Source organism: Tachyglossus aculeatus, chromosome 9, assembly GCF_015852505.1.
Source record: "Tachyglossus aculeatus isolate mTacAcu1 chromosome 9, mTacAcu1.pri, whole genome shotgun sequence".
Lineage (NCBI taxonomy): Eukaryota > Metazoa > Chordata > Mammalia > Monotremata > Tachyglossidae > Tachyglossus > Tachyglossus aculeatus.
The window spans coordinates 13784709-13810994 of record NC_052074.1 but is presented as its reverse complement, the minus strand read 5'-3'; the positions used below and the strand labels follow the sequence as shown (position 1 = coordinate 13810994).

Sequence of the window (26286 nt, the reverse complement as noted above, 5' to 3'; positions counted from 1 at the left end):
CAACATTACTCAGGGTAGTATCAGCATAATCCATTGCAGTCTGCTACCCCTACCCTGGCAGAATCACCAGGACGTCCTTTCTGATGTCACAATCCCCACCGTCAAAGCTTCTAATACCACCACCGGCTTCAGATTGTACTACTCCCTTCACTGGAGTAGGGTTCTTGGTGCGAGAGAGGATCCGTCTGGCTAAAGCTTTGCTTTCCTTCCTTTCAGCCGACTGCCCTCCTTTAGGGGGCTGAGGGTTGCCTCAGAGGATGGCACTGAACTGTAATGTCTCTGGAAATCTCGTAATGAATTCTCTCTCTTCTGACCCTTATCGTTGGCTGCATTTGTTAAATATTGACTTGTTCGAACAATTTAAAAAACATCGGTGTTCGATTTTCGGGGTTTTTTTTGGACGATATTTCTTAGGTGCTAAAGGCTGGGATAGATTCAGTCTAATCGGTGGGACAAGGATCGGGTCCCATATTGGGGTCGCAGTCTGAATCCCCATTTTTAAAGAGGCACAGAGAAGTTAAGTGACTTATCCAAGGTCACGCAGCTGGCACGTGTTAAATTTTTGAAGCTGGCCTCTCTTGAAATTTTGCTGGTCTGTTGTGTTGTCTTGCTTCCTTTCCGAGGAAAATATCTTTGTGGCCGTATTCATGACTTCCCAGAAAATCAAAATCCGACATTTCTGAGGGCTGTTCTAAAACATTTCAACTTTATTTTGACAACAAAAATAATTCTAGCCAATTATGACTAATCACAGTTTTTTTTTTTTGTCTTTCAGGGTAATGAGGCAAGCTACCCCTTGGAAATGTGCTCGCACTGTAAGTCATTAAATATTTCTTTAACTAGAGAATACATAATGTTTTGCTGATCTAAAACCCGTTGGAAGAATTTAAGAAGCCTTGACAACTCATTACAGAAAACCTCAAAATAAGTATAAGGAGATTGTTTTTGCTCCAGGGATGAGTAACTGTTTTTGGCTAGTTTTCATCTTGAGTAAACAAAACCTGTTGTCCAGTAAAGAGGTGGGGGGAAGTGTTGAATGGAAGAAGCTATTGCATGGGCCCACAAAAGCCTATTTCTAGCTCCGAGCCTGCAGAGAAGCATGCAGAGAGGTTCTACTTCTATGAATCAGTTGACGATCTGGGTCCAGTCTTTGAGCAATATTTTCCCCACCTCTGCTTTGATGGTATTGCTACCGTCATTTTAAGATACCAGAAAACATTATAAATGCTATAAATAGACGTGTGTTTTCAGTTTGAGTAGTTTTCTTCTGTGCCTGGTGTGTAAATAGAATATGTAAAAGACTGAATGCAAAAAAAAATAAGCAAATCTTTTTTGTATATTCTTGGGTCAAGGAATGCAGGTCATAAAATGCCAGGATGGGATTTTTTTTTTCCACTCTTTTTTTTTTCCTGCGGGGTTTATAATGGTCAAAGAATTCATTCATTCAGTCGTATTTGTTGAGCGCTTACTGTGTGCAGAGCACTGTACTAAGCACTTGGAAAGTACAGTTTGGCAAAAATAGAGACAATCCCTACCCCACAACGGGCTCACAGTCTAGAAGGGGGGAGACAGACAACAAAACAAAACCAGTAGACAGGCAACAATAGCATCAATATAAATAAATAGAATTACAGATATATGCACATCATTAATAAAATAAATAGAATAATAAATATGTACATATGTACTCAAGTGCTGTGGGGCAGGGAGGGGGGTAGAGCAGAGAGAGGGAGTCGGGGTAATGGGGAGGGCAGGAGGAGCAGAGGAAAAGGGGGGAAAACTTATCAAGAAACCTCTATGGATACATATACCAGAATGACTTTACGATAGAAGACTGGACTTTCTGAAGAGGGGGAGTTCATGGAGTCTCTATGGGTAGGAAACGACTCTACGGCATGTGAACAATGCTGTAGTATATAACACATTGTATTTCAGTAATTTTTCCAGAGATTCTGGAATGGATCTTAATTTATGACATGTAAGTCTAGACAAAACATAACCCATGATTCAGCCATTCATGATACAGTCCTATTTATTTTCAAGGAATATCGTCTGTTGTATCATATAGGTCAGTCAGTCATTCGACCGTTATTTATTGAGTGCTTACTGTGTGCAGACCACTGTACTAAGTGCCTGGGAGAGTGCAGTATAACAACGTAATAGATACATTCCCTGCCCACAGTGAGCTTACAGTCTAGAGACTACAGTCTAAAATCTAGTTCAGGTATTTCTAGACCTGCCATGTCTAGAATGATAACTTGTTCCTAGATATCTGAAATCCTTCAAGCCTACTTTATCAGTGTGCAACAAGCATGAGGACAACCCTCTTTATAGTATTATTATTATTATTATTATTATTAGCCATCGAGTTGTTTGATTCATAGTGACTCCATGGTTATACTTTCTCCAGAACATCCTGTCCCCTGCCATGATCCGCAACCTTTCTAATGGTTCTTCCGTTATCGTTGTTATGGTCTCTATCCACCTAGCTGCTGGTCTGCCTCGTCGATGTTTTCCCTGGACTTTTCCTAGCATTAGTGTCTTTTCCAGAGAATTAGTCCTTCTGATTGTATGTCCAAAATAGGCTTATCTAAGTCGAGTCATTTGGCCTTCCAAAGGCCACTTTGGTTTAATTTGCTCTAAAATCGATCTGTTTGTCTGTTGGTATTCGCAAAAGCCTCCTTCTCCAACACCACATTTCCAAAGACTCGATGTTCTTTCTATCCTGTCTTTTCACTGTCCAGCTTTCGAATCCATACATTAGCACATTTCATGATTTTTTCCAGGCTCTTCATAGCTAGTCTACCTGACATTAATCTTCGGCGTATTTCTTTCCCAGGAGAGAGAAATTGTCAACTATTTCAGTCTTCTCTCCATCCACTACAAATGTGTTAAAACTTCCAGTTTTCATGGTCTTTGTTTCCTTGACTTTCAAATATAGGCCCATCTTTTTGCTCTGTTCCTTAACTTTTAATAAGAAGCCCTCTTTACATATTGGCCTTTAAAACTTGACTCGGAGTTTATAAGAATGAATGCAACCGTGATTGCCTTTGAATTGGGGGCTGTCTAGGTTAACTTTTCAAGTAAATCCTAGTTCCCTTGTAAATATGTCATTTGGGAGGGTGGTAGAAAAACAATGAAAGCAACTTAATCGTTGCATTTGTGAATTCCTTTGGCATATGAGAGTGCCTCCTTCTATAGTCTTTGCATAAGAAATGTTAATTGGCACATCTGAAAGCCATGTAAAGGATTAAGCCAGCTGTGTGTAAGCATATATAAGACAACTGGTCAGATATTCTCAAGGGCAGTGACTTTTGGGAATTTGATCTCAAGGATCGAAATAGATGTTATCTTAGTAGCTTACCAGAAACATTATATTTCCAAATAGGACAAGATGATAGAGGCGAGAATCACGGTGAAAGGTCCCATTGAAATCTAGTCTTTTCTAGTAGGAAGCTGAATCTGTACGTCAAGATATGTGATAGTTTAAAGAAGCCGTTGGTTTTTAAATAGCAGCCAAAAAAAAAAATGCTAGCCTATTTGATTTTGATCTTAAAAAGAAATACTAAAGAAGAGAAGTAGTATAGCCTAGTGGAAACATCACAGGGCTGGGAGGTTACTCCAAAAGCTGCTTTCCTTCACTGGTAACCATAGCAGAATCAGAGATAAATGGTAGAGGAGGGAAAGGGGGTATAACAAAGACAAAAGCAGCAGCAGCAGCACTGCCTGGGCCTGAGAGCTGGCAAGACCTGGGTTCTAATTCCAGCTCTGCCAATTGTTGGCTGTGTGACCTTGGGCAAGTCACTTAACTTCTCTGCGGCTCAGTTACCTCTTCTGAAAAATGGGGATTAAGACTGTGAGCCCCTTGTGGGACAAGGTTTTCGTCCAACTTGATTAGCTTGTATCTTCCTCAGCAGTGCGTGGCACATAGTTAAACGCTTAACAAATACCATTAAAAAAAGCTAAACACAAAAAAAAATTGAAATGGAAATCTTATCTGTTTAGGGAATGAGTAGAGTTCCCACCAGTGAAGGGGTGTTGAAACATTAAGCAGTATGGGCAAAGCGAATCTATGCAGTTCTGCCAGAGTACATGTTTTTATTATGTGTCTTGGCGCAATTAGGGAATGTTCTTCTCGCAATATGAGCCGCCTGCATTCAGAGCTACATTGGCCTTGTGCGAGGCATTGTTTTCCTTGATATGGAGTTCTGCAAGAATGCAGTCTCCCACTACAGGAAAATTCAGTGCGCTTGAAAAAGTACTAGTTAAAGGACAGGTTAGCATGAGAAGTATTTGCGAAAAGGTTAGCCAACACAGAAAAAAGTAAAAACTGAGTCACGAATACAGCAAGCCAAAAGAGGAAGAAAAATATAAATGGATAGAAGATGAGAAAAATCAATTTTGTGTCCCATGTTAAGTATTCCATTGAACACCTGTAATAGAGCATACTAGAAACACAGGCCAGCAGGCGTGCCCAAATAAACATACATGCAGTACTTACTCCCCACCCGGGGTCCCAGTCCAAATGGGATCATGCTTTGTGGTGAATACCTCCACTTTAATCCCCTTCCTTGCCCTTTCGTGGGGACCCCATGATTTGGGAAAAGAGAAACTGAGGAGAAATAGAGCAACACTCCAATTGGATCCCACTCCAGCAGCTTTCCAGCAGGGAAGTCCATGGTTCAGCTGGGGTTGTTCTTGATCACACGGTGTGTAATATAATCTGTTATATATATCCCAGTTAGCACCCTTTATTGGTTCCATGACAATAAGATGTAATGCAAAAAATCAGCAGATGAAATAATGAAGGAAAGTACAGTAATGCTTTTCCAAGATCCAAGAAAACTGAGCAAAAAGCAGCGTGGCTCAGTGGAGAGAGCCCGGGCTTTGGAGTCCGAGGTCATGGGTTCAAATCCGGGCTCCACCAGTTGTCAGCTGTGTGACTTTGGGCAAGTCACTTCACTTCTCTGAGCCTCAGTTACCTTATCTGCAAAATGGGGATGAAGACTGTGAGCCCCCCGTAGGACAACCTGATCACCTCGTATCCTCCCCAGCGCTTAGAACAGTGCTTGGCACATAGTAAGCGCTTAATAAATGTCATCATTATAATTATATAAAAACTAGTAATAAAACTCAATATGGTTACATGATCAAATAGCAGTAAATATGTACCAATAATGAAATATTTTGGTTAACTTTTTTGTGCATATATAACAGCACTTCATCTTCAAAACCTTATCTTTCACATCCTTCTTAGCAAAAGGACACCAGAGAAGCAATGTGGCTCAGTGGAAAGAGCCTGGGCTTTGGAGTCAGAGGTCATGGGTTCAAATCCCTGCTCCGCCACTTGTCAGCTGTGTGACTTTGGGCAAGTCACTTAACTTCTCTGTGCCTCAGTTACCTCATCTGTAAAATGGGGATTAAGACTGTGAGCCCCACCATGGGACAACCTGATCACCTTGTGACCTCCCCAGTGCTTAGAACAGTGCTTTGCACATAGTAAGCACTTAATATATGCCATCATTATTATTATTATTATTGTGCTAACATCTATTATCTATGTTAAATGGATGCCATTATCTAATGCTAAATTGAAATGGGCTTCAATCTGTCTATCAGGTAGATCAAAGGGAGGGAAAGGGATTTGTTAACTTTGCAGAGTTCCCTGAAGTTTCCCTGTAAGTTATCACTTACAGAGGGCTGTAAGTGATAACAGCCCTATCTTGAGAGTGGGGTGGGAAGCATTATAAGGGTCAGTGCTGTAGTCTGAGCCTGGGTTGATGTTCCTGACACGTAATGCACCTAGCTAGCTGGTGGATTCCACTCCAGTTTTCCCAGAAGGATGGAGGAGAAGTGAAAGAGGTTCATTTTCTCAAAAGTAGGTTTTTCAAGGATGGTCTCCATATAATAAAATTTTTAAAAGACAGCAAAAGCCTTGTACTTTCAGTGCTAGTTTCCTGTGTTGGTTCAGCTGTTTATGATAGTACCATCCTCTGGGGAGGTTTCACTTGGACTCTGATTGTCCAGCTCTCATTCACCCTCCCACATATGTTCCCTACGGCTTCACCTGGGCAACTATAAGGAATTCAGATGGCTCTGAGAAACACCTAATGGTAGTTGTAATGGCTGTTTCACTGCTTGGGATGAGCATAGCAACAATAATGATAATAATAATGATTGTGGTATTTAAGCGCTTACTATGTGCCAGGAACTGTACTAAGTGCAGGGGTAGATACTATAGCAAATCAGGTTGGACACAGTCCCTGTCCCAAGTGGGGCTCACAGTCTCACTCCTCATTTTACAGATAAGATAACTGAGGCCCAGAGAAGTTGTGACTTGCCCAAGGTCACACAGCAAAGAAGTGGCAGAGCTGGGATTAGCTCCCGTGAACTTTGAACTCCTAGGCCTGTGCTCGATGCACTACTCCATGCTGCTTCCCCATTCTTACAGGAGAGTCAAGGTGTAACTGCCCTAATGCAGGTTTTCCTAGACTCTTCAAGAATGTAGCCCTGTGGTGGAGGAGAGCTGACTTCATCTAAAATGGCTAATCATTAGCCATACCTCTGACTCACAGTACTTCTAGTCATCAAACAGCAGGATCGGTTATGACATGGGAACATCTTCCTCACTCAAATCCTAGGGTCTTTGGAGCTCTTATAGAATAAGCAGGACCGGGCTTCCTAATCCCCACCATTGTTCCGAAAATGGGGACAACTTGATTCCTATTGTTGCTTGCTCGTACAATTCAGGGTGCCACTAAGATGCAAGTCAAATAAAAGACAAATCTGGGGGAGCTTCAAGAATCCGTGGTGTCTTTCCCACTGCCCCAACTGTCTGTGGTTACCGCTCAGGCAGGAGACTGTTGATTGCTTTAAAAGTGTCATAGTGGAAGTACTAATGTTGTATTCCTGCGCTGACACCCTGTGCTTCGAGTACGTTGTCTAATAACACTGGCGGATCAGCCACACCTGGGCCCGCTGCTCAAATCCCAGCATCATATTTGAAGCCGAAGAGATAGTTTTATATCTCGATGTAGTCATACTAGGTCTATCAAATTGTACCTCAAACTTTTGTCGCAGAACAGCTTGAAGTTATGGGAGAAGGGGCTATTCGCTTATTGAAGTTTCTGAAGCACAAATAACATTTTTATCCTGTAACTTCATTACTTTCCCTTTAAGAAACAATATTAGAACCGGACCTCCATTTTCAGCCGCCACATATTTGTGACTCATGTGGTAAAAAGAAAAAAAAAACTATAGGTGAAAAGATTAAAAATGTGTTGCATCACTTAGGGTCAATTCAAGAATGTCAAGAAGAGTTACCTTCCTAAACATTTTCTTGACCAAATGATTACACTTTAGTTTCCCTTTAGGGTTTTGCCCATGCTCTAAATATTTTCAGCTCTCCTGTTTCTCAGAAATCTGGCTACAAATGTGTAAGGCCTCTTACATTGCAATCTGTTAAAATATACAACAGAGAGAAAAGTACAACTTGCATTTACATTTTAGTATCCAGATTTGATTTTTCTGTAGAAATGTTATTCTGAAACGTTCTGTTCAGTAGATATTTTTAGTATGCATCGAAAGGAAATCATCTTGGAAGTTTTCAGCACATCTGATTCTTACCTACTTTCCAGACTAACGAAGCATTGGAAAATAGTCTTTTCTTTTGGCACCGAAGGCATTTCAAATGCACTGTAGGTTTCGTAAATATAAAAAACCTGATTTTATAGACGCTGTCGCCGGATTGGAGAGTGATCTTTTAAAGTCCATCCTTGCGCATCGTTTGGTTGACAGTGTTCTATGCCCAGTTGTCATAGAAAATATTTATTATAGCGTGAGAGGCGATATTACATTACAAAGAAGGATGCTTCAATTTTGGAAGGGGTCTTATAGATTTTATGTTTTCTGTTTGGAGAGATTTTTAATTCACTAGGAAAGCTGTTAGCACTACTCCCTCTGGTGACTGTTACTGCTTCACTGTAGCTCTTACTTGACTAATTGGAAGTTCCCTTTCCAGGAGATGAAGACACTCAAATTTTCTGATTGTGGTTCCAATTAGCCTCCTACCCATATATGCTACCCATATATTCTTAAAAAAGAAAACGTGTGATATGTAGACTCGGCCTGCACAACAGCAAACACTCATTTTGGGAACGAATGAGTAGTTTTGGGTGATAGCAACGTCCCACGGGAATTGGTTCGACCTTTTGAACCTTCTGTCCAAACCTCCCTTTCAAATTGTGAGCCTCTGCCAGTTGGATATGGGTTTTCCAGAAAAAAGGCTCCAGATTGCTTGTCGGTGAGTCACTCTTGTGTATGTCTGTGCTTTTAACACCTTATTTATGGAAGGAGAAAAACCACTTTGGGCCAAACAGCACAGTACTTTACAACTTGGAAATGTTTGCCTCTGTCTCTTAGCTGTGCTTACGGAAGATGAGTCTCCAAGAAACTGCTGAGTTATAAATGTTCTCATTCTTTGATTCTTAAGTGTGTTCCCTCCCACCGTTTCTAATAATTTCCCAAATGAGAAAAGAAGAAAACTAAAATAGAGGAAGTTCAGCCAAAACTTTTTTAAGGTACCATATAAAATCCTTTGTCAGTTTCCAACTTTAGAGATGCCGTTTCACACTCTTTTTGATATGAGGATGTTGCATGCCCAGTCTTCTCATTAACCTGTTGATTGGGCCGTAAAATTCCTGATTTTGCAATGTGGGAGTTTTGTTTTTGCAAAACCGTTTAAAGAAAACTCCTGTGACAGTATTCGTTCCAACGCCATGTGCAAAAGCCGTTTCTTCTGACTGGGGCACATTGTATCCGAACAGGCTTTCAGTGTTGGATTACGTTTCCCTAACAAAGGATTACGTTTCCCTAACAAAGTTCTAGCCAAAAGTGCATTGTGAAGACACGCATTTTGGCTGAAGTGTATGTATCTGAAGCATATGGGAAAGGGGAGTTAAATGATGTCTCATGTCTCTTTCTCGTAGAATATGTGCTAGAAAAGGACAGGATCTCTGAGCTTTGGGAGACAGTTTGACACCTTCAGAAACCCAATAGGAGGCTATTAGGCAGTTACTTCTGTTGGGCTTCGTCGAACTGAAGAAAGCTGCCCTTTCAGATTTTAATCCAAGTTTCTCTCCTCCTGACATATTAGTTACCGAAAGAATAAGACCATTTAAAGAAAAGCGCAGGCTGGAGGAGACTAACATCAGCCACTCGGTATTCTGGAAAACGAGAGCTGGGTGACGCTTTGGTGTGAATGTTGAATTTGACATTGACCGTCGTGATGCCATAATGTGGTGTCCGGTAAAATATTTGTTAGAGATACTTTTCTCGTAATTAGAAGCAATGTATGATCTGAGGCAGAGAAGCTTCGATACCTTGGAGTTCTGTTCCACTCATTAATAACTGCCGATACTGCAGGTCTACAGAATGGGTAAAATGCCGTTGTTTGGGATTCCGTGATTAAGTTTGGTAGCCTTTGATGTCTCTGTTCTTGAATCAGTCGTATTTATTGAGCGCTGACTGTGTACAGAGCACTGGTCTAAGCTCTTGGGAGGAGGGTACAGTACAACAGAATTAGTAAACACATTCCCTGCCCACAATGAGCTCTCAGTCTAGAGGGAAAACTTCAAGAGTCTTTGGAGCATCTGCTTTCAAGTGACTTGAACTGCAACTTGATATTCTAATAGAAAAAAATATTTTTTGAAACACTTCATATTATAACATTTTATGACCGGCTAATTAGTCATTGGGACCTTACTCCGTAAGTTGGTGTTTTAGAATCACGTTGGATTCCTTCTTTAGAAACAATCAAACTTAATCAGTTATTTGTCTGTCACCGTTTCTTTAGCCGTTCCATGCTGTCCTAGAGGTATATAGTAGTAATAGATACAAAGAAATCATCTGGCCTTTTTATTTCATAGCAGTGGGTTTGGACAAGTTCTAACAAAAAGGTTTATGTTCACATCATCTGCTTTTGAGGCCATCTGACATCTCAATCTGGAGGATCATGTTAGCGCCCTTTTGGAGACTCATAAATATCCCTGTCAAAGAAATTTGTTAAACCGTCTCGGAGTCTTCCATACCAGAGTAATAATTCAGTCTTGTGGGTTTTTTTTTGAGTTTCCTATCTTGGGATTTGTTCAGTGACTCTATGCTTGCCTCTGGTTGAAAAATGGGTTTCTTTTTTGAGTGTCTGTGGCCATTTGGTTCTGGTTAGCCATAGATTGGGCTATATTGTTCTCCCTGATATATGGGTTATCCACCAACTCAAGTAATTTCATGCAATGGATGATGTATGTCATCAACTAGAAGTAGTAATCTCTCAGTACCACAGATTTTGGGAAAGAGTCCTATGTGTACACGGCGCAAACTGACAAAGACTCATTAGACTCCCAAGCTTTAAAAGATGTATCATATATAGAACGATGAAAAGGATTGGTAAACTTTTATAGGCTGACCAAAAAAAAACCAAACAAAAAAACCAAACAGCTGTTATAACGGGAGTTCTACTAAACTGAATCATCAGCATCCTAATACTACTGTACAGTTCCTAACGGCATATTGAGATTGGGTTAACTTTTGCGAGAAATGTTTTTCTTAGCATTTAAGGAACTGAGAAAAGTGAGTTGTGGGTCTGGGCTAAGATTTTGGCCTCTGGCCTAACCCTTGCTGTTTTTTCTTTATTCCACTTCATCTAGTTGTTCTTCTTCTACCCTCACCTCAGTTAAAATAGAGAGTCAGCGTGCTTTTCAGAGCTATTTTTAATCTTCTGCTAAGTGAATGAATCCTTTCAGGTAACCCTATGCATATTTTCTCCCCTTCAAAAGAGAAGACATATTCAAAGTATGCTAAAGGAATAAAATTAAACTTTGTTGCCATCAAATCTGAAAGGATTATACACAGGCTCTCCATTCCTGATCTGCTGAAACGTTAGTGCTCTCTGGTAGTAACAGGGCTATGCCTACTCTAAACTGATAGTAGTGACTGTGATGTGTAAGCACGTACTCTGTGTCAAGCACTTACTAAGCGTTGGGGTAGGTACAAGATAATCAGCTCCCACAGGAGGCTCACAGTCTAAGTAGTAGGGAGAACAGGGATCGAATCCCCATTTTGCAGATGAGGGAACTGAGGCACAGAGAAATTAGGGGCTCACCCGAGGTCATACACAGGTACGTGGCAGAGCCTGGATTAGGTCCTCTGACCCCCCTGGGCCCATGCTCTTTCCATTAAGCCACGCTGCTTCTCCAGCACTCCCAAAAGGTGTTTTAAGTGAGATGAAGGTTATATAAGAGCTTAGTCTATTCTTGGCTTAGTATGACTATGTTATTTTAACTCCTTCCACATCCTCAAACACATTTTGAATGTTAGGCAGCCACCTCCTACTTCCTCGCATAAAAGTTTATAAGTAATACGGCATCTTTACACTTATGTCCCTTGGTTGCAGAGTTGTCCTTTTTTCAGATGTGCCGTCAGGCCAACGCTCTTGTTATTTAATAGAACAGCAAAACTAAAGAGGGGAAAGTCAGGTTTAGCTATGCCCCCAAAGAATGCAAGCACACTTTTATATTGCAAAAAAAGTGGCAAATATCCCAGTACTCTGTTAGAAGAATATCTGCAAAAAGTCAGTATCTCTGACTCAAGATGAGTCAAGTGGGTGAGGCTTAGTTTTCCCCTTCCATCTGTTATAAACAAGTGTGATCCTAAGCAGTATGGAAACCTTGGAGGAAAGTTGCTGCCACGGAGGTGGTTATCTGCTCTCCAAGTGTTTATCCTGTTTCATTGCTAAGTGCAGATGTGCTGAGTGTATGTTGAGGCATTTGTTCCAGCAGGAACATTATTTCAATGGTTGTTTTCAGTGTAGAGAACTGGGTCTAATAGCCAAGTCTGCCGTGGCACACACCGACCAAGAGTTGAGATTTTGCAGTTTTTGCCCTGTCCATTTCACTCCATCATCATCATCATCAATCGTATTTATTGAGCGCTTACTATGTGCAGAGCACTGTACTAAGCGCTTGGGAAGTACAAATTGGCAACATATAGAGACAGTCCCTACCCAACAGTGGGCTCACAGTCTAGAAGGGGGAGACAGAGAACAAAACCAAACATACTAACAAAATATGTACAAGTGAAATAGAGTAATATGTACAAACATATATACAGGTGCTGTGGGGAGGGGAAGGAGGCAGGGCTGGGGCGGATGGGGAGGAGGAGAGAAAAAAGGGGGCTTGCAGGGCACTGCAAGAGGGGCTCAAGTGCCGACGATGACAATCTAGATGGATGTACATAGCATTTTCTAGAATATTGTTTTGGAAAAGAGTAAATACTCCTTTCTGTTGTGGGCTGGGAATGTGTCGTTCAACTCTGTTGTGTTGTACTGTCCCGGTACAGTGCTCTGCACACTCAATACCATTGATTGATATGGCCCTTTAAGCACTCGTTATTCACCCTGCCCGCAGCCCCACAGCACTTACGAACATATGTATAATTTAGACATTAATGTCCACCTCCCCCTCTAGACTGTAAGCTCCTTTTGGGCAGGAAACATCTCACATCTGTATTTGTCCTCTCCCAAGCGGTTATGCTTTGCCCACAGTTAACACTTAAATACCATTGATTTGGTTGCTATTTGGGAATATGTATACTAGGACGCAAAATTGCCCTTAATGGCGATACGGTCTGGTGTATTTTGTGAAATCAATCAATCGTATTTATTGAGCGCTTACTATGTGCAGAGCACTGTAAATCAAACACTCAAGTGTTGCTATCCACAACTGCTTGGAGGTTTTCAGGAAGGGTCACTAGTTGAGGGTGGTTACGAGTTTTCGCCTCCATCCTCCTTGTTGTAAAAGAGCTAGGAGTTGGGAATGATGCTGGATTTTGAAGGCGGAGCAGGAATGTGTTCAGGAAATGTGAGAGGAGGACTTTTGCCAGTTGAGGCATGGCCTTTGACTGAGTCTTCAGTTGAAAGAATTGTTTTTTTCAGAAATAAGGCTAAAGGCACTCCACTCAATTTTGAATCATTTCTCTCTATTGAATGTGTCATTTGATTGGAATTTCAGGGTTTCCAAAAGGTTTTCGATATTGCACCGACAACCTGGCCATCTTCCTTGTCCTTTTGGATACCACTTCTGTCTGGTACTTTGGAAGAGTCAGCCTTCCTGAGCGTAATTGGGCTGCTGGTAAATCCAAAAAATACCCTTGGGTTGTTTTGTCTTTGTTTTCCCTTTTGTGTGAAGCAGAATCGGACTAATTTACTAGAAGACTGTTCAATTGAGAAGCAGCCTGACCTAGCAGAAAGAGCACGGGCCTGGGAATCAGAGGGACGTGGGTTCCGATCTCGGCTCCCCATCTTGTCTGCCGTGTGACCTTGAGCAAGTCACCTAACTTCTCTGTGCCTGTTCCCTTATCTGTAAAATTGGGATAAAGACTTTGAGCCCCACGTGAGACACAGATTGTGTCCAATCTGATTATCTTGTATCTACCCCAGTGCTTTGTACACTGCCTGGTACATAGTAAGTGCTTAACAAATCCCATTAAAAAAAATGGTTAGCAGCAAAGATGATAAAACTTGGAATTTCTGCTAGTAAACTATTGAACCCCTGAATCCTACCTCTGTTGTTGTTGGGGTTTTTTTTTTCCAGAGGAGTTGATTTTTATCACTATTCTGATTAGAAGCAAGGAGTGATAAAAGGGCTATTGCTGTTTGCTTTTGCACAGGGGATATTTTAAGGAAGAGAAGAGAAAGGGTATTTGTCGGTTTTTATATCATTGGGAATTCTAAAGTGCAAATGTGCTGTTTTGAACAGTTCACCACCTACTTGGGTTGAAGTGGACTGTATGTACTCGATTTGAATATTGAAATAGGCGAGGCTGTTTTCAGGACACTGACAAAACAGTTAATATGTGGTACTGGCAGTTTTTTTGTTGTTGCCTATTTTTGTGTATTAAAAACAAACACGCCCAGTTCTCTTAAGGCAGAAATTGGTTTCTTGGAAAACTTCCATTCCAGTGCTGGCCCGTTAGGACACCTCGGTGTGCTGTATCCAAACAAATGTGGTTTGTTGGGTGAATGTTTCCTAATTCTCTAGCATCATTCCATTGAAGGGAAAACACGCATTATGGCAGAAATTAGGGTATGTTGTTCAGGGTATTTAAACGCGAAATCAGCAGGGCGCGCTTCTATAATCCCCCGCCCGGGTCATGAAAATATAAAGACCGTCCACGCGATTGCGTAAGCCTTTTAGAGGAAGTATTCATTTGGGAAATCAAACCAGTAGATGAATAATAGGTATGCGTTGATGAACATTATATCTGTCAGCACGCTCATTGTGGCTGTCAGTATGCTCATTGGCAACACAGTGGTAATGCTGTGGCCAGCAGCACGGGAAGGCCCTGGCAGAGCGTGGACAGAAGGGAGGGCGAGAACAATCTCCCCCACCTGCCCAGATAATCGGCTTATTAGTATACGCTGGATTCTTACATTTGAAACTAGACCAAATGGATGATAGTAATCAGGAACCCTTTCCCTTGAAGGCATTGAAAAGCTAAGGAACTCTTTTCCTCCGCATATGATTGGGTGAATAAATGAAGGATCAATACCAAAGAACAGAGCAGGATTGATTTGACATAGTTAATAAGGTAGCACGTGACCCTGATCAGCTAAGCGTTGTCAATCTTCCTGAAGTCTTGGTGTACTCGGCGTAGTTAATCGCAGGTCGGATGATATGGATGGTAGAGGCAAAAAAACGGGTAACAATTGTAAACCTCATGTGATCCAATTTTACCAAAATGTGTACTCCCGGGAGCTGCGGCAGGGTGGAGTTCGATGGAACTGGAATTTTAAGCACCCTGTTATGTATTCATTTTATAGCTGTAGATGTGTAGGAAACTTGTAAAAAAATGAAAAATCCTTTAACTATCTGTTCCTTTACTTTCTAGTTGATGCTGATGAAATTAAAAGGCTAGGGAAGAGATTTAAGAAGCTCGACTTAGACAACTCTGGTTCGTTGAGTGTGGAAGAGTTCATGTCTCTGCCTGAGTTGCAACAGAACCCTTTAGTTCAAAGGGTAATAGATATATTTGACACAGATGGAAATGGAGAAGTAGACTTCAAAGGTAAGAAAATCATTTTAACACTGAATCTGAAGTAGAACCCAATACCGTCAACCTTACAGGCTCTATGAATAGTAATGTCTTAATTGGAAGTTGATTCTGTTCTTAAAATGTCTTTTCCTATTTCCCTGTTTTTTGGAAGTTTTTTATGTTTGGTAGTACCTGTTTTTAATACTGAGTTAAATAATGTGCCCTGATCTTGACATTTCTACAAAACAGATGCATTTGTCCAACATTCATGTAAGGAATGAAAGAAGCAGCAGTTTAAGTATAATTAATAATTGTATCCAGACATAGTACGTGTTTGAGTCAAGAAAATAAGTTCAGTGTGTTATACGGTACAGTATTAAAAAGTGCAGGAGCTTTTAAGCAGTTTTCCTAAGGTTACAGGTATATATTATGTAGTCAACTAATCTAGAATACATAGCGGTAATCAGGGGAGCATTACTGCAACAGAAGATTATTTTCCTATAGCTAATCCTGGATCTTTCAAGAACAATCTGTTTACACAGTTGTTTTATTATTACTAAGGACTACAGAATCTTAATTTGGGAATTTATATATCTATGTAAATTAAAAATGTATTCCCACAGAGCCCATATTTCTGAGGCATCACACATATTTTTAAATTGACATTTTAGGCATTTCTTTTTCAACTGGTCAACTTTTTAAAATAAGCTGTTTTGGTTTAGAGAAGTGTTGACTAGAAACAAAGCAGTGCAGAGTCAAATGGAATAAAGCAGGCTTTTAGGGGAGGAAGTACAAATAAAGAAAATTTCAGAAAGCTGGCAGGGAATGTGTCTGTTTACTCTCCCCAGCGCTTAGTACAGTGCTCCGCAAATAGTAAGCGCTCAATATTGGAATGAATATTCCAAAACATTTTGAAATAAAATATCACCTTAAAATATTCTATCAGTAAAAGCATCTTTACTACAGTAGCAGAGTACAAAATTAACTTAGCATACCATTTACTAAAATACTCTGTAATTTTTTTTTTGTCGTGGTAGCTTTTTAAAATTTTAGATGCTTAATTTCCTGGAAAGGTAATTGGTTCCAAATTTCAAAATGCTAAAATGCTTTCTAAAGAGAATGTTGAAGAAAGGGATCAAATAGTTCAATAGATCAATTAATCAATCGTATTTATTGAGTGCTTACTGTGTGCAGAGCACTGTACTAAGGGCTTGATCATCATCATCAATCGTATTTATTGAGCGCTTACTGTGTGCAGAGCACTGTACTAAGCACTTGGGAAGTACAAGTTGGCAACATATAGAGACAGTCCCTACCCAACAGTGGGTTCACAGTCTAAAAGGGGGAGACAGAGAACAAAACCAAACATACTAACAAAATAAAATAAATAGAATAGATATGTACAAGTAAAATAAATAAATAGAGTAATAAATATGTACAAACATATATACATGGCTTGATCAGTAACATTGGGTTATACTCCACGTAAAATTTTGAAAGTGTCTGGACTAAAAGGTAATTAATCCTTGTTTTAAGGTATCCTGTAATTTTTTTTTTTTTAGCACTGCTCTACAAGGTGGTAATGGGCTCTTTTCATGTAAATCGGGTTTAAGACTGAGAGCCTAATGTGGGACAAGGACTGTGTGTCCAACCTGATTTACTTGTATCCCCACCAGGGCTTAGTGCAGTGCCTGGCACATAGTAAGCGCTTAACAAATACCACTATTATTATTATTATTATTATTATTATTATTTACTCTGTAGCAACAATTATTCCCTCCTTGAAATCCACATATGCCCTCATTCTCTTCTGTGCTTGCTTCTGCTATACCTTAGCACAGTGCACTGCACACAGTAAATAAGTGCCATTACTACTACTACTTTTTCCTGCTTTTCTTGTCCAGTTACCTTTTGTGAGAGCTGTGGCCCCAAATAAGACAGCTCGATTGAAGAAAGCAAACTTGATTTTCAGCAAAAAACCCCCCACAAAAAAACCCACAACCTTTTTTAGGCAGATTTTTCATGTCTGACTCTGTCTTGCAACAGAAACTTCTTGTGTTTTCTACATTCACACTGGACATGCGCAGAGTCACTTTGTGCATGACCATTTGTGACCCATAGTGAATTAGTATATCAGTCCGGTTTCAAAATGGGTGAGTGGTACTAATGATATTTGTTAAGCAGTTGGTGTGCTGAGCACCATACTAAGCTCAGAATCATCCCTAAGATGGTTCAACAGGTTCATTCAGGAAGTGTCTTTGTTATTGAGCACTTACTGTGTGCTGAGCACCGTGCTGAAACAAATGTAGAGTTTAGTTTGGGAAAGGGTCACAATCTAAGCCCCAGGATTCTGTTTCCAGACATTTCCCTTTGCAGAATGGCTGTCTAAGGGTCTGTCTCCCAGCACAAAAATAAGGGAAACTCACAGTCAATGTAAGACATGCTTCTACTGCCATCATTCCTCGTTTATAGAGTTCTAGAAACCATCAGTTCCCCAAACTGTAGTACTAGGACTATTGTTCCAGAAAGGCTTGTGGCTTAGAAATCTCCCTTTGCTATCCTTTTCTTTTCCCTGATCTCACTTCTGGCCCTAAGCCTCACATCTCCTTGTCCATGCTGAGGGTTTCGGTGGAGAATTTGCCTTAATAACCAGAGAAATAACGGCAATCAATCAAGCAATCGTATTTATTGAGCGCTTACTATGTGCAGAGCACTGTACTAAGCGCTTGGGAAGTACAAATTGGCAACATATAGAGACAGTCCCTACCCAACAGTGGGCTCACAGTCTAAAAGGGGGAGACAGAGAACAAAACCAAACATACTAACAAAATAAAATAAATAGAATAGATATGTACAAGTAAAATAAATAAAGAGTAATAAATATGTACAAACATATATACATATATATACAAACGGCATGTTTGCAGATATGTTCATTCTGGGAATAATTCATCTACATTCTAATGTTGATCGAGTTTTCATAGACAGGGAGTTTTTCCAAGGAAGCACTTCCTTTACTCTCATTGTTTTGTTTTCAAGTTGCCACTTTTCAAGCCTGGTTCATTCACATGCCCATTTTTGAAATTAGCCCCTCAGTTTTTTTCCTCTTCGAATGTGTCAGTGGGGCTATCGAATACTTTATGGTTGCAGTCTTTTGGAAAGCAGCATCAAAAGTTAGAATCGCTTTGAAATTCCCTCTCCCTTCTTACCCCCTCCTCCTCCTCTGCTTCTCCCTCCACCCCCCACCCTCCCACCAACACACAGACATCTTTAGTTACTTTCAAGGTATGGCATTTGTTTTTTAAGCAGAGGCAGTGTAACCTGACTTTCCACTCGTAAGAAAGCATAGCGTTAGCTCCATGGAAGCGAGTGGGCACCATTCTCCTCCGAAAATTGCACGGAGGGGACGAAGTTTCACTCGCATAGCTTTTCGAATAGGGCAGTCGGCTGTAGCAGTCTGGTTCCCACTGGATCCAGAAAGCAGACAGGAGGGGAGCCAAGGTGTCAGCTCCACTTCTTGGCTCCTCCTGACAACCTTGGTACCCCAGCCACTTCCACCCCTGGGTGTTCCTGTCCTCCCTAGATCCTGGAGCTGGACCAGAAGCTCCTCTCATCCTCGGCTCTCCATTGGAGACACTCTACGCTTCCACCTTGGCACCGGGAGAGATGGTCTGTGGGGCCAGTTAACTCAGCCACCTCCCACTATCCTTTACCACCACTGAGAATGCAACTGCCCCAGCCCAAGTGCTCCATACTGGGCCAGTATGGCCCAGTATGGCCCAGTACACAGTCATGACTAGTGGCGGCGGCGGCGGAGGAAATTGTGTAGCAGTAGGGAGTTGAGTACCTCTTCTCCTCTCACTCCCCACCCCCTTCCCCTCCCTTCCTCTCTCCCTCTCTTTCGCTCCTCATTCCCTCTGTCTCTGCCCCTAGACCATGTTCACGCACCAATAAAAATTTTGCACCCTGGTAACAGGGCCTTCAACGTTGTAGACTTTACGTGGAACCAGTTTTACCTTGATATAAAGTATGGGAAATAGATGTATCTTTGGAGTTTATCCCTTGGAATTGAGTGGGTTTGGTGGTGGGGGTGGGTGTTGTTTTGGGTGCTTTAACGGTTGGTTTTGTTAGCCAGAGAGTAGGATTTCTTTTTATGTGTATGTAAGTTAGCCATTAGATTCTTTTTCCAAGAGGAAAAAAAAATACTTTATGTGTAACTAGATTGTAGGCTCCTTGTGGGCCCTGGTTGTGTCTACCAACTCTCCCAAGGACATAACATCAATCATCATCATCAATCGTATTTATTGAGCGCTTACTATGTGCAGAGCACTGTACTAAGCGCTTGGGAAGTACAAATTGGCAACATATAGAGACAGTCCCATAACAGCGCTTAGAACAGTGCTTTGCATATAGTAAGCGCTTAATAAATGCTATCATTATTATTATTATTATTATAACACAGTGTTCTGCCCTCAATAAGTGCCACTGATTGACTGATTTGTAACCACTTCTTCCTACTTTGGTTGTTCTAGAATTCATTGAAGGCGTCTCACAGTTCAGTGTCAAAGGAGATAAGGAACAGAAATTGAGGTGTAAGTAGCTTTCTTTTGTCTTAAACTTCTTTCACATTTTTATTTAGCTTTTTAAAAGTCTTAGGAAATGAATATTTTCAACAGACTCCTTTGTAGGTTCGGCAAGGCCCTATGAAAGGTATGGCCAGTGCCTGTCAAAAAGTGCTAGCCTCAGATGAGGAGGCACACTTGCGTTTTTCTTTCGTTTTGGTGAAAGGTGTTTCTTCCAGAGTATGTCAACAGAAGCAGCGCGTGGCTTAGCGAGCATGGGCTTGGGAGTCAGAGGATGTGGGTTCTAATCCCGGATCCACCGCTTATCTGCTGTGTGACCTTGGGTAAGCCATTTCACTTCTGTGCCTCAGTCGCCTCATCTGTAAAAGTCGGCTTCAGACCGAGACATCCTGGTGGGACAACCTGATTACCTTGTGTCCACCCCAATGCTTAGAACAGTGCTTGGCACATAGGAAGCGCTTAACAAATACCATAATTATTATTATTATTATTGCTGCCTTACTGAAAATGGGAAGGAGAATGAGAACAGTAATAATTGTTATTTAAATGCTTAATCTGTGCCAAACACTGACCCAAGTGCCGAGGTACTTATAAAAGATTCAGGTAAGACACAGTCCCTGTCCCCAACAGAGTTCAGAGTGTAAGGGGGAGGAAGGATAGGTTCTTCATACCCATTTTACAGATGAGCAAACTGAGGCACAAAGACATTAAGTGCCTTGCCCAAGGTCACACAGCAGGCGAGTTGTGGAGCCCAAGATTAGAACTGAGGTTCCCTAATTCCCAGGCCCCGGCTCCTCTGTTAGGCCTGCTGCTGAATTAATTTCCAGTATGACTGGTTAAGCTTAAATAAGTCTTTTGAGGTACACAAATTGTAATGCTCCATTTTGAAATTTGTAACTGACGGTCTAGTATTTACACAGCGGCAAAAAAAAGAAATTAGTCTCTGGAGACCTGGCAAATCTCTCTTTCACAAATAAAACCTTTTTAGTAGGCAGTAAAAAATACAATTTTATTTGCATTTCCTTTTGAGAAGAATTGTTTTAGTAAAAGTTGCCATAAGATCTAGGATCCAATTTAAGGTGGACAAGCTTTTTGGTCACAAATAGAGGAAGAGACTCCAAAAGATAGGGAGCATAGTCCAATTATCTTCCCGTAGAATGACTTCTTATTACCACTGAGAGGTATTTAAGACCTTAGAGCAGTTTGGAAATTTTATGGTGGATCCTGTTGAAATATTATATTGATTATATTGTATTTGTTGTCGAGCTTTTCTTAAAACGCAATTTTTTTTTTTTTAGTTGCTTTCCGTATCTATGACATGGATAAGGATGGTTATATCTCCAATGGGGAGCTTTTCCAGGTTCTGAAGATGATGGTTGGGAACAATCTGAAGGATACACAGTTACAGCAAATCGTAGACAAAACCATAATTAATGCAGATAAGGATGGAGATGGAAGAATATCCTTTGAAGAATTCTGTGCCGTAAGTTGAAAAGAAATTATTTTCCCCACAGTCGTCGGATTTTGGAGCTTTCCCCCTTGCAGTGTTCAGTAGGAAGAGTCCAAAATCAACAGTTTAACCTTCTCACCTCTTCTGTAACTGCCACTGACAGTGAGTTTAGCACATCTGATGTCTAAAAAATTGGAGTTTCAAGTCAGTGTCCCAAAGTTTGACTCCAGCTGTTGCTGAAGATCCCTGGGGTGGGGGGGCCTGGATACATGGGATATTTGTTAAAGCTGATTCTGGGCTGCACCGTTTAAAAAAAAATCGCTCATGAGCCCTGTAAATAAATTATTTTGGCTGGTTCTCCAGGTAAAATGTTTTTGAAGTCTATTTTTGATGGGTGTCCAGGTGGTTTTAAATGAGTTCTTTGCAATGAAAATCACATTTTGCATAATGCCTTACATGCATAATTAGGAAATGCAAATATTTCCCCAGTAACTCTAAGTTTTGAATTGGGAACTTGGGATTTTAACTGCACCAGTAACTCTGAATTTTTTTTACACTTGAACAAATCCGTAGCAAAGCTAATTTTACTGACACACGCTAAATTATTTTTGAACAGTTAATCTAATGGAATACACACTGTTGTTCAATTTAAAATGATGGAGTTCCTCTAAGATTATGATCCCCACAAGGGACAACCCGATCACCTTGTATCCCCCCAGCACTTAGAACAGTGCTTTGCACATAGTAAGCGCTTAACAAATATTATTATTATTATTATTATTAAATTTTGTGGCGAGATGACAGTCCGGTTGCTCGTATATTAAAATTAGATTAGATTTTAGATGGATACCACAGTGAAAGCGCTTAGTACAGTGCTCTGCACACAGTAAGCGCTCAATAAATACGATTGAATGAATGAAAACTCGTTTGGGATTTATCTGATTGCCAGTTCTTTCCTTATGCTTAATTCCATAAAAGAAGGCATGTAATTTAAATTTTGTCACAATTTCTTTTCTAGAACATGCACTCCAGGTTTTGGGGTACAAAATAGGATCTTGTGAACCAGTGTGAAATAACCAAAGCACAAAAAATTGAAAGCCTTGGTTTCCAATTCAAGTGAAGTAAATTTGACCTAAACTGTCCCCTATGGTTCAGTAACTTCTTGCCTGAGAGGGAGAGGACCCAGGTTCATTCATTCATTCATTCAATCGTATTTATTGAGCGCTTACTGTGTGCAGAGCACTGTACTAAGCGCTTGGGAAGTACAAGTTGGCAACATCTAGAGACGGTCCCTACCCAACAGCGGGCTCACCGTCTAGAAGGGGGAGACAGACAACAAAACAAAACATATTAACAAAATAAAATAAATAGAATAGTAATTCATTCAGTTCATTCAATCGTATTTATTGAGCGCTTACTGTGTGCAGAGCACTGGACTAAGCGCTTGGGAAGTCCAAGTTGGCAACATATAGAGACGGTCCCTACCCAACAGCGGGCTCACCGTCTAGAAGGGGGACACAGACAACAAAACACATTAACAAAATAAAATAAATAGAATAGTAATTCTAATGCCGGCTCCACCGTTTGTCAGCTATGGGACCTTGGCAAGTCACTTCACTTCTCTGAGCCTCAATTTCTCCATCAGAAAACTGGGAATTCAGTATCTGTTCTCTCTCCCCCAAGACTCTGAGCCCCATGAGGGGCAGGGACTGTGACTGATTATCCTGTATCTACCCCAGTGCTTCGCACAGGGCTTGGCACGTTGTAAGTGCTCAACCGATACCCCACTTATTATGTAGTAAGAATCCTAAAAACATTCGTTTTGTTGGGGGGGTATCTTTTTTTTTTTTTCCTCACTTGTATGCAAGGCAAGACTTGTTAGTTGGGTTACATTTTGATTTTTTTTTCCCCTGTCTGTTTCAGGTTGTAGCTTATTTTTTTTCCTCACTTGTATGCACGGCAAGACTTGTTAGCTGGGTTACATTTTGATTTTTTTTTCCCCCTGTCTGTTTCAGGTTGTAGCTTATTTTTTTTCCCACACTTGTATGCACGGCAAGACTTGTTAGCTGGGTTACATTTTGATTTTTTTTTTTCCCTGTCTGTTTCAGGTTGTAGCTTATTTTTTTTTCCTCACTTGTATGCACGGCAAGACTTGTTAGCTGGGTTACATTTTGATTTTTTTTTCCCTGTCTTTTTCAGGTTGTAGCTTTTTTTTTCCCCTCACTTGTGTGCACGGCAAGACTTGTTAGCTGGGTTACATTTTGATTTTTTTTTTTCCCTGTCTGTTTCAGGTTGTAGCTTTTTTTTTTCCTCACTTGTATGCACGGCAAGACTTGTTAGCTGGGTTACATTTTGATTTTTTTTTTTCCCTGTCTGTTTCAGGTTGTAGCTTTTTTTTTTTTCCTCACCTATATGTACAGCAAAACTTGTTAGCTGGGTTACATTTTGATTTTTTTTTTTCCCCTGTCTGTTTCAGGTTGTAGCTTACTTGTATGCACGGCAAGACTTGTTAGCTGGGTTACATTTTGATGATTTTTTTTTTCCCCTGTCTGTTTCAGGTTGTAGCTTTTTTTTTTTTCCTCACCTGTATGCACAGCAAGACTTGTTAGCTGGGTTACATTTTGATTTTTTTTTTCCCCTGTCTGAGGTTGTAGCCTTTTTTTTTTTTTCCCCTCACTTGTATGCACGTCAAGACTTGTTAGCTGGGTTACATTTTGATTTTTTTTTTCCCCTGTCTTCCAGGTTGTAGGTTTTTTTCCCCCCTCTTATATACACGGCAAGACTTGTTAGCTGGGTTACAGTTTGATTTTTTTTCTTTTTCCCTGTCTGTTTCAGGTTGTAGGAGGCCTAGACATCCACAAAAAGATGGTGGTAGACGTGTGACTCGTTTTAGAGCACCACCCACCACTTTTGCTTTCTTCTCCATCTCTGAAGATCTGCTCAAGACGTCCAGCAACGCTCTCTGTGTATTTAAATGGAAGTATTTTTCTCTGTGAAGCCACATTTTCCAACACGAGCCTCATGAAGCCAACTAAGTGTTATTGAACTTTTATTCTCTCAATAACTCAGTGTAGCACTTTAAAGTCTGAAGGACAGCCCGGTGGAAAGAGCATGATCAGTGTGGCGGAGAAAGGGAAGGGGTTTGGCTTTTTAATTTATTTTTCTTCATCTTTTATAACAAGGAAATATCTATCTATATATATATATGTAAAGGTATTTATATATAGATATATATGTAGCTTTCTATATGTAGTAGGTTAGGTTGGCTTTAATTTAAATAGACGTGATTAACCGAAACAAGAGTACAGAAGTGCCAAGCAGAACGTAACGAGTTCAGAATATGGATATACATCCTTACTTTTATTTCACACAGTTTTATATATATATAGGAGTAGAAGACTGTACAATTTAAACGGGGTGTTAGGTCAACCGTCTTAGCCTTCCTTGGCCGTCCCGTCTTCTGACGGGTTTGGCAAAGCGTGGCTGTCATCTTCCTGTTCTCGACCGTAGTTTTTGTAGCACGGGAATCTGTACGGTAATTTAGGCCCGTCAATAGATTACCAGGGATTGTGTCTCTCTGCTGAGTAGCTTTTCATACACGTCTGCTTAACGGGAAGATGTCATTTAACACGAATGCCAAGAATTCGGCCTTGGGTGCGCGAAAGGGCCATTTTGGTTCTGAGGTTTGGCAACTGGAATCAGTTGCATCTCCTTAAGGACTGAGGTAAATGTAAATCGCCAGGTGTGCCTGGTGTGTTTTACATTCAGCAGCTGGAAAGTGTCTGGTGCATTCACGATTTCTCTAGGGCCCAGCTTTAAAGCCGAGAACTTCAGCCCCGTCTTCTAGTTGCGCTTGCCGTATACGTCGCAGAGTGAAATGAGACAATGTTGGCCATCAAACTTACGTCGGAACCATAGTAGTTTTCTTTTGGCATTAACAAAAAAAAAAAAAAATGCAGGTAGCGTAACCGGTAATATTTAATGCGTGGGTGTGGGCGTGCGTGTGTTTGGGGGGCGAGGCGTATGTATATATATATTGGATTCGTACAGTGGGGAAATCTTGTTAACCAATGCCATAGAGAAGGGAAACTCCGTAATATCCAAATTGAAGCCTCTTTCTGCCCGCCTCAAGGGCTGAGGGCATTTGGAGAGTTTTCTTTCTTGATTTGTCTATATCCTGATTTCTAATGAAAGCTATCTTGCTCGATTTGTGTGATATAAAAGTAGCGAGTCATGTGTTCCACCACTTTATATCATCCCTTCCCTTTTCTGCGATGGTACTTATTGGCCGGAAGAAAAAAAAAAAAAAAACACTTTTGGTAGCTTTGTAGAAGAGTACAATCTTTCCTATATAGTTGGTTTTTTTTCTATGAAACTGGTTTTCTAATCAGCCGTGGAAAGGGCAGGTGGTCTTGCCATAGCTGTTCCTTCAACTGAGTGCTGCACAACATGGGCTCTGTCTGTCTGTGAGAGAGAAATCCAGGTGCTTGGTGTCCTTGCATGACATGGAGTTTTGCATGTAGATCGATTTGAAATGTTCCTCTTGTTTACATAATTTGCATAATTTAAAAAGATAATTGTTGCCAAACTTTGGTAAATGTTAATGTTCAAACCGAAAATCTCCACTACATGTAACCTTCTTCCTCTGGATCAGTTACGTGGCTTAGAATCTCAGCCAGGGGTTTGATCTGTTCCAGTGTCAACTGCCATATGTGCTCTGCTTCAAGGGGGAACTAGTCTTTTGTGAATTTTTTGTACATAAATATTTGTTACAAACATTTTAGCGAACGCTTTCTATTTCTCTTGCTTGTGCATACCTTGGCTGGCGTTGTAGAAAATAGTGCAAACATTATTTCCTTATTGGGGGTGAGGTTTTCTTTTTTTTGGTTTTCTTTTTTTTTTTAGTTTGTGTGGGGGGGGGTGGGGATGATTTATGTTGAATGTTTAGTTTTTCTTCTGCATGCTACATCATGTTGTGGGATCTTTAGGAAACTTCATACTGTATGAACAAAAAAATAAAATATTTGAACCTTGCCGCAGACTGCTTGAAACCGTCTGTTTAGGCTCCCTTTGTGGAGAATTTGTCATTCACTTCCAGGGCTTCGTGGTTTTTAATGTGGTTAATTATGGCCCCCCCCCTCCCCACTCCTAAAGGGAACTTGGAAT

The 26286-nt window shown here is 40.7% G+C and overlaps 1 protein-coding gene across 1 annotated transcript; it reads left to right on the top strand.

Annotated features, from left to right (window-relative positions):
• The first annotated feature begins 196 nt into the window (after positions 1-196).
• PPP3R1 (protein phosphatase 3 regulatory subunit B, alpha) lies at positions 197-26154 on the top strand. The gene is made up of 6 exons (XM_038751506.1): positions 197-290; positions 776-815; positions 14944-15120; positions 19620-19679; positions 20969-21153; positions 23956-26154. The coding sequence occupies exons 1-6, from the start codon at positions 258-260 to the stop codon at positions 24001-24003; spliced, it is 543 nt and encodes a 180-aa protein (XP_038607434.1). The 5' UTR covers positions 197-257; the 3' UTR covers positions 24004-26154.
• The last annotated feature ends 132 nt before the right edge of the window (positions 26155-26286 follow it).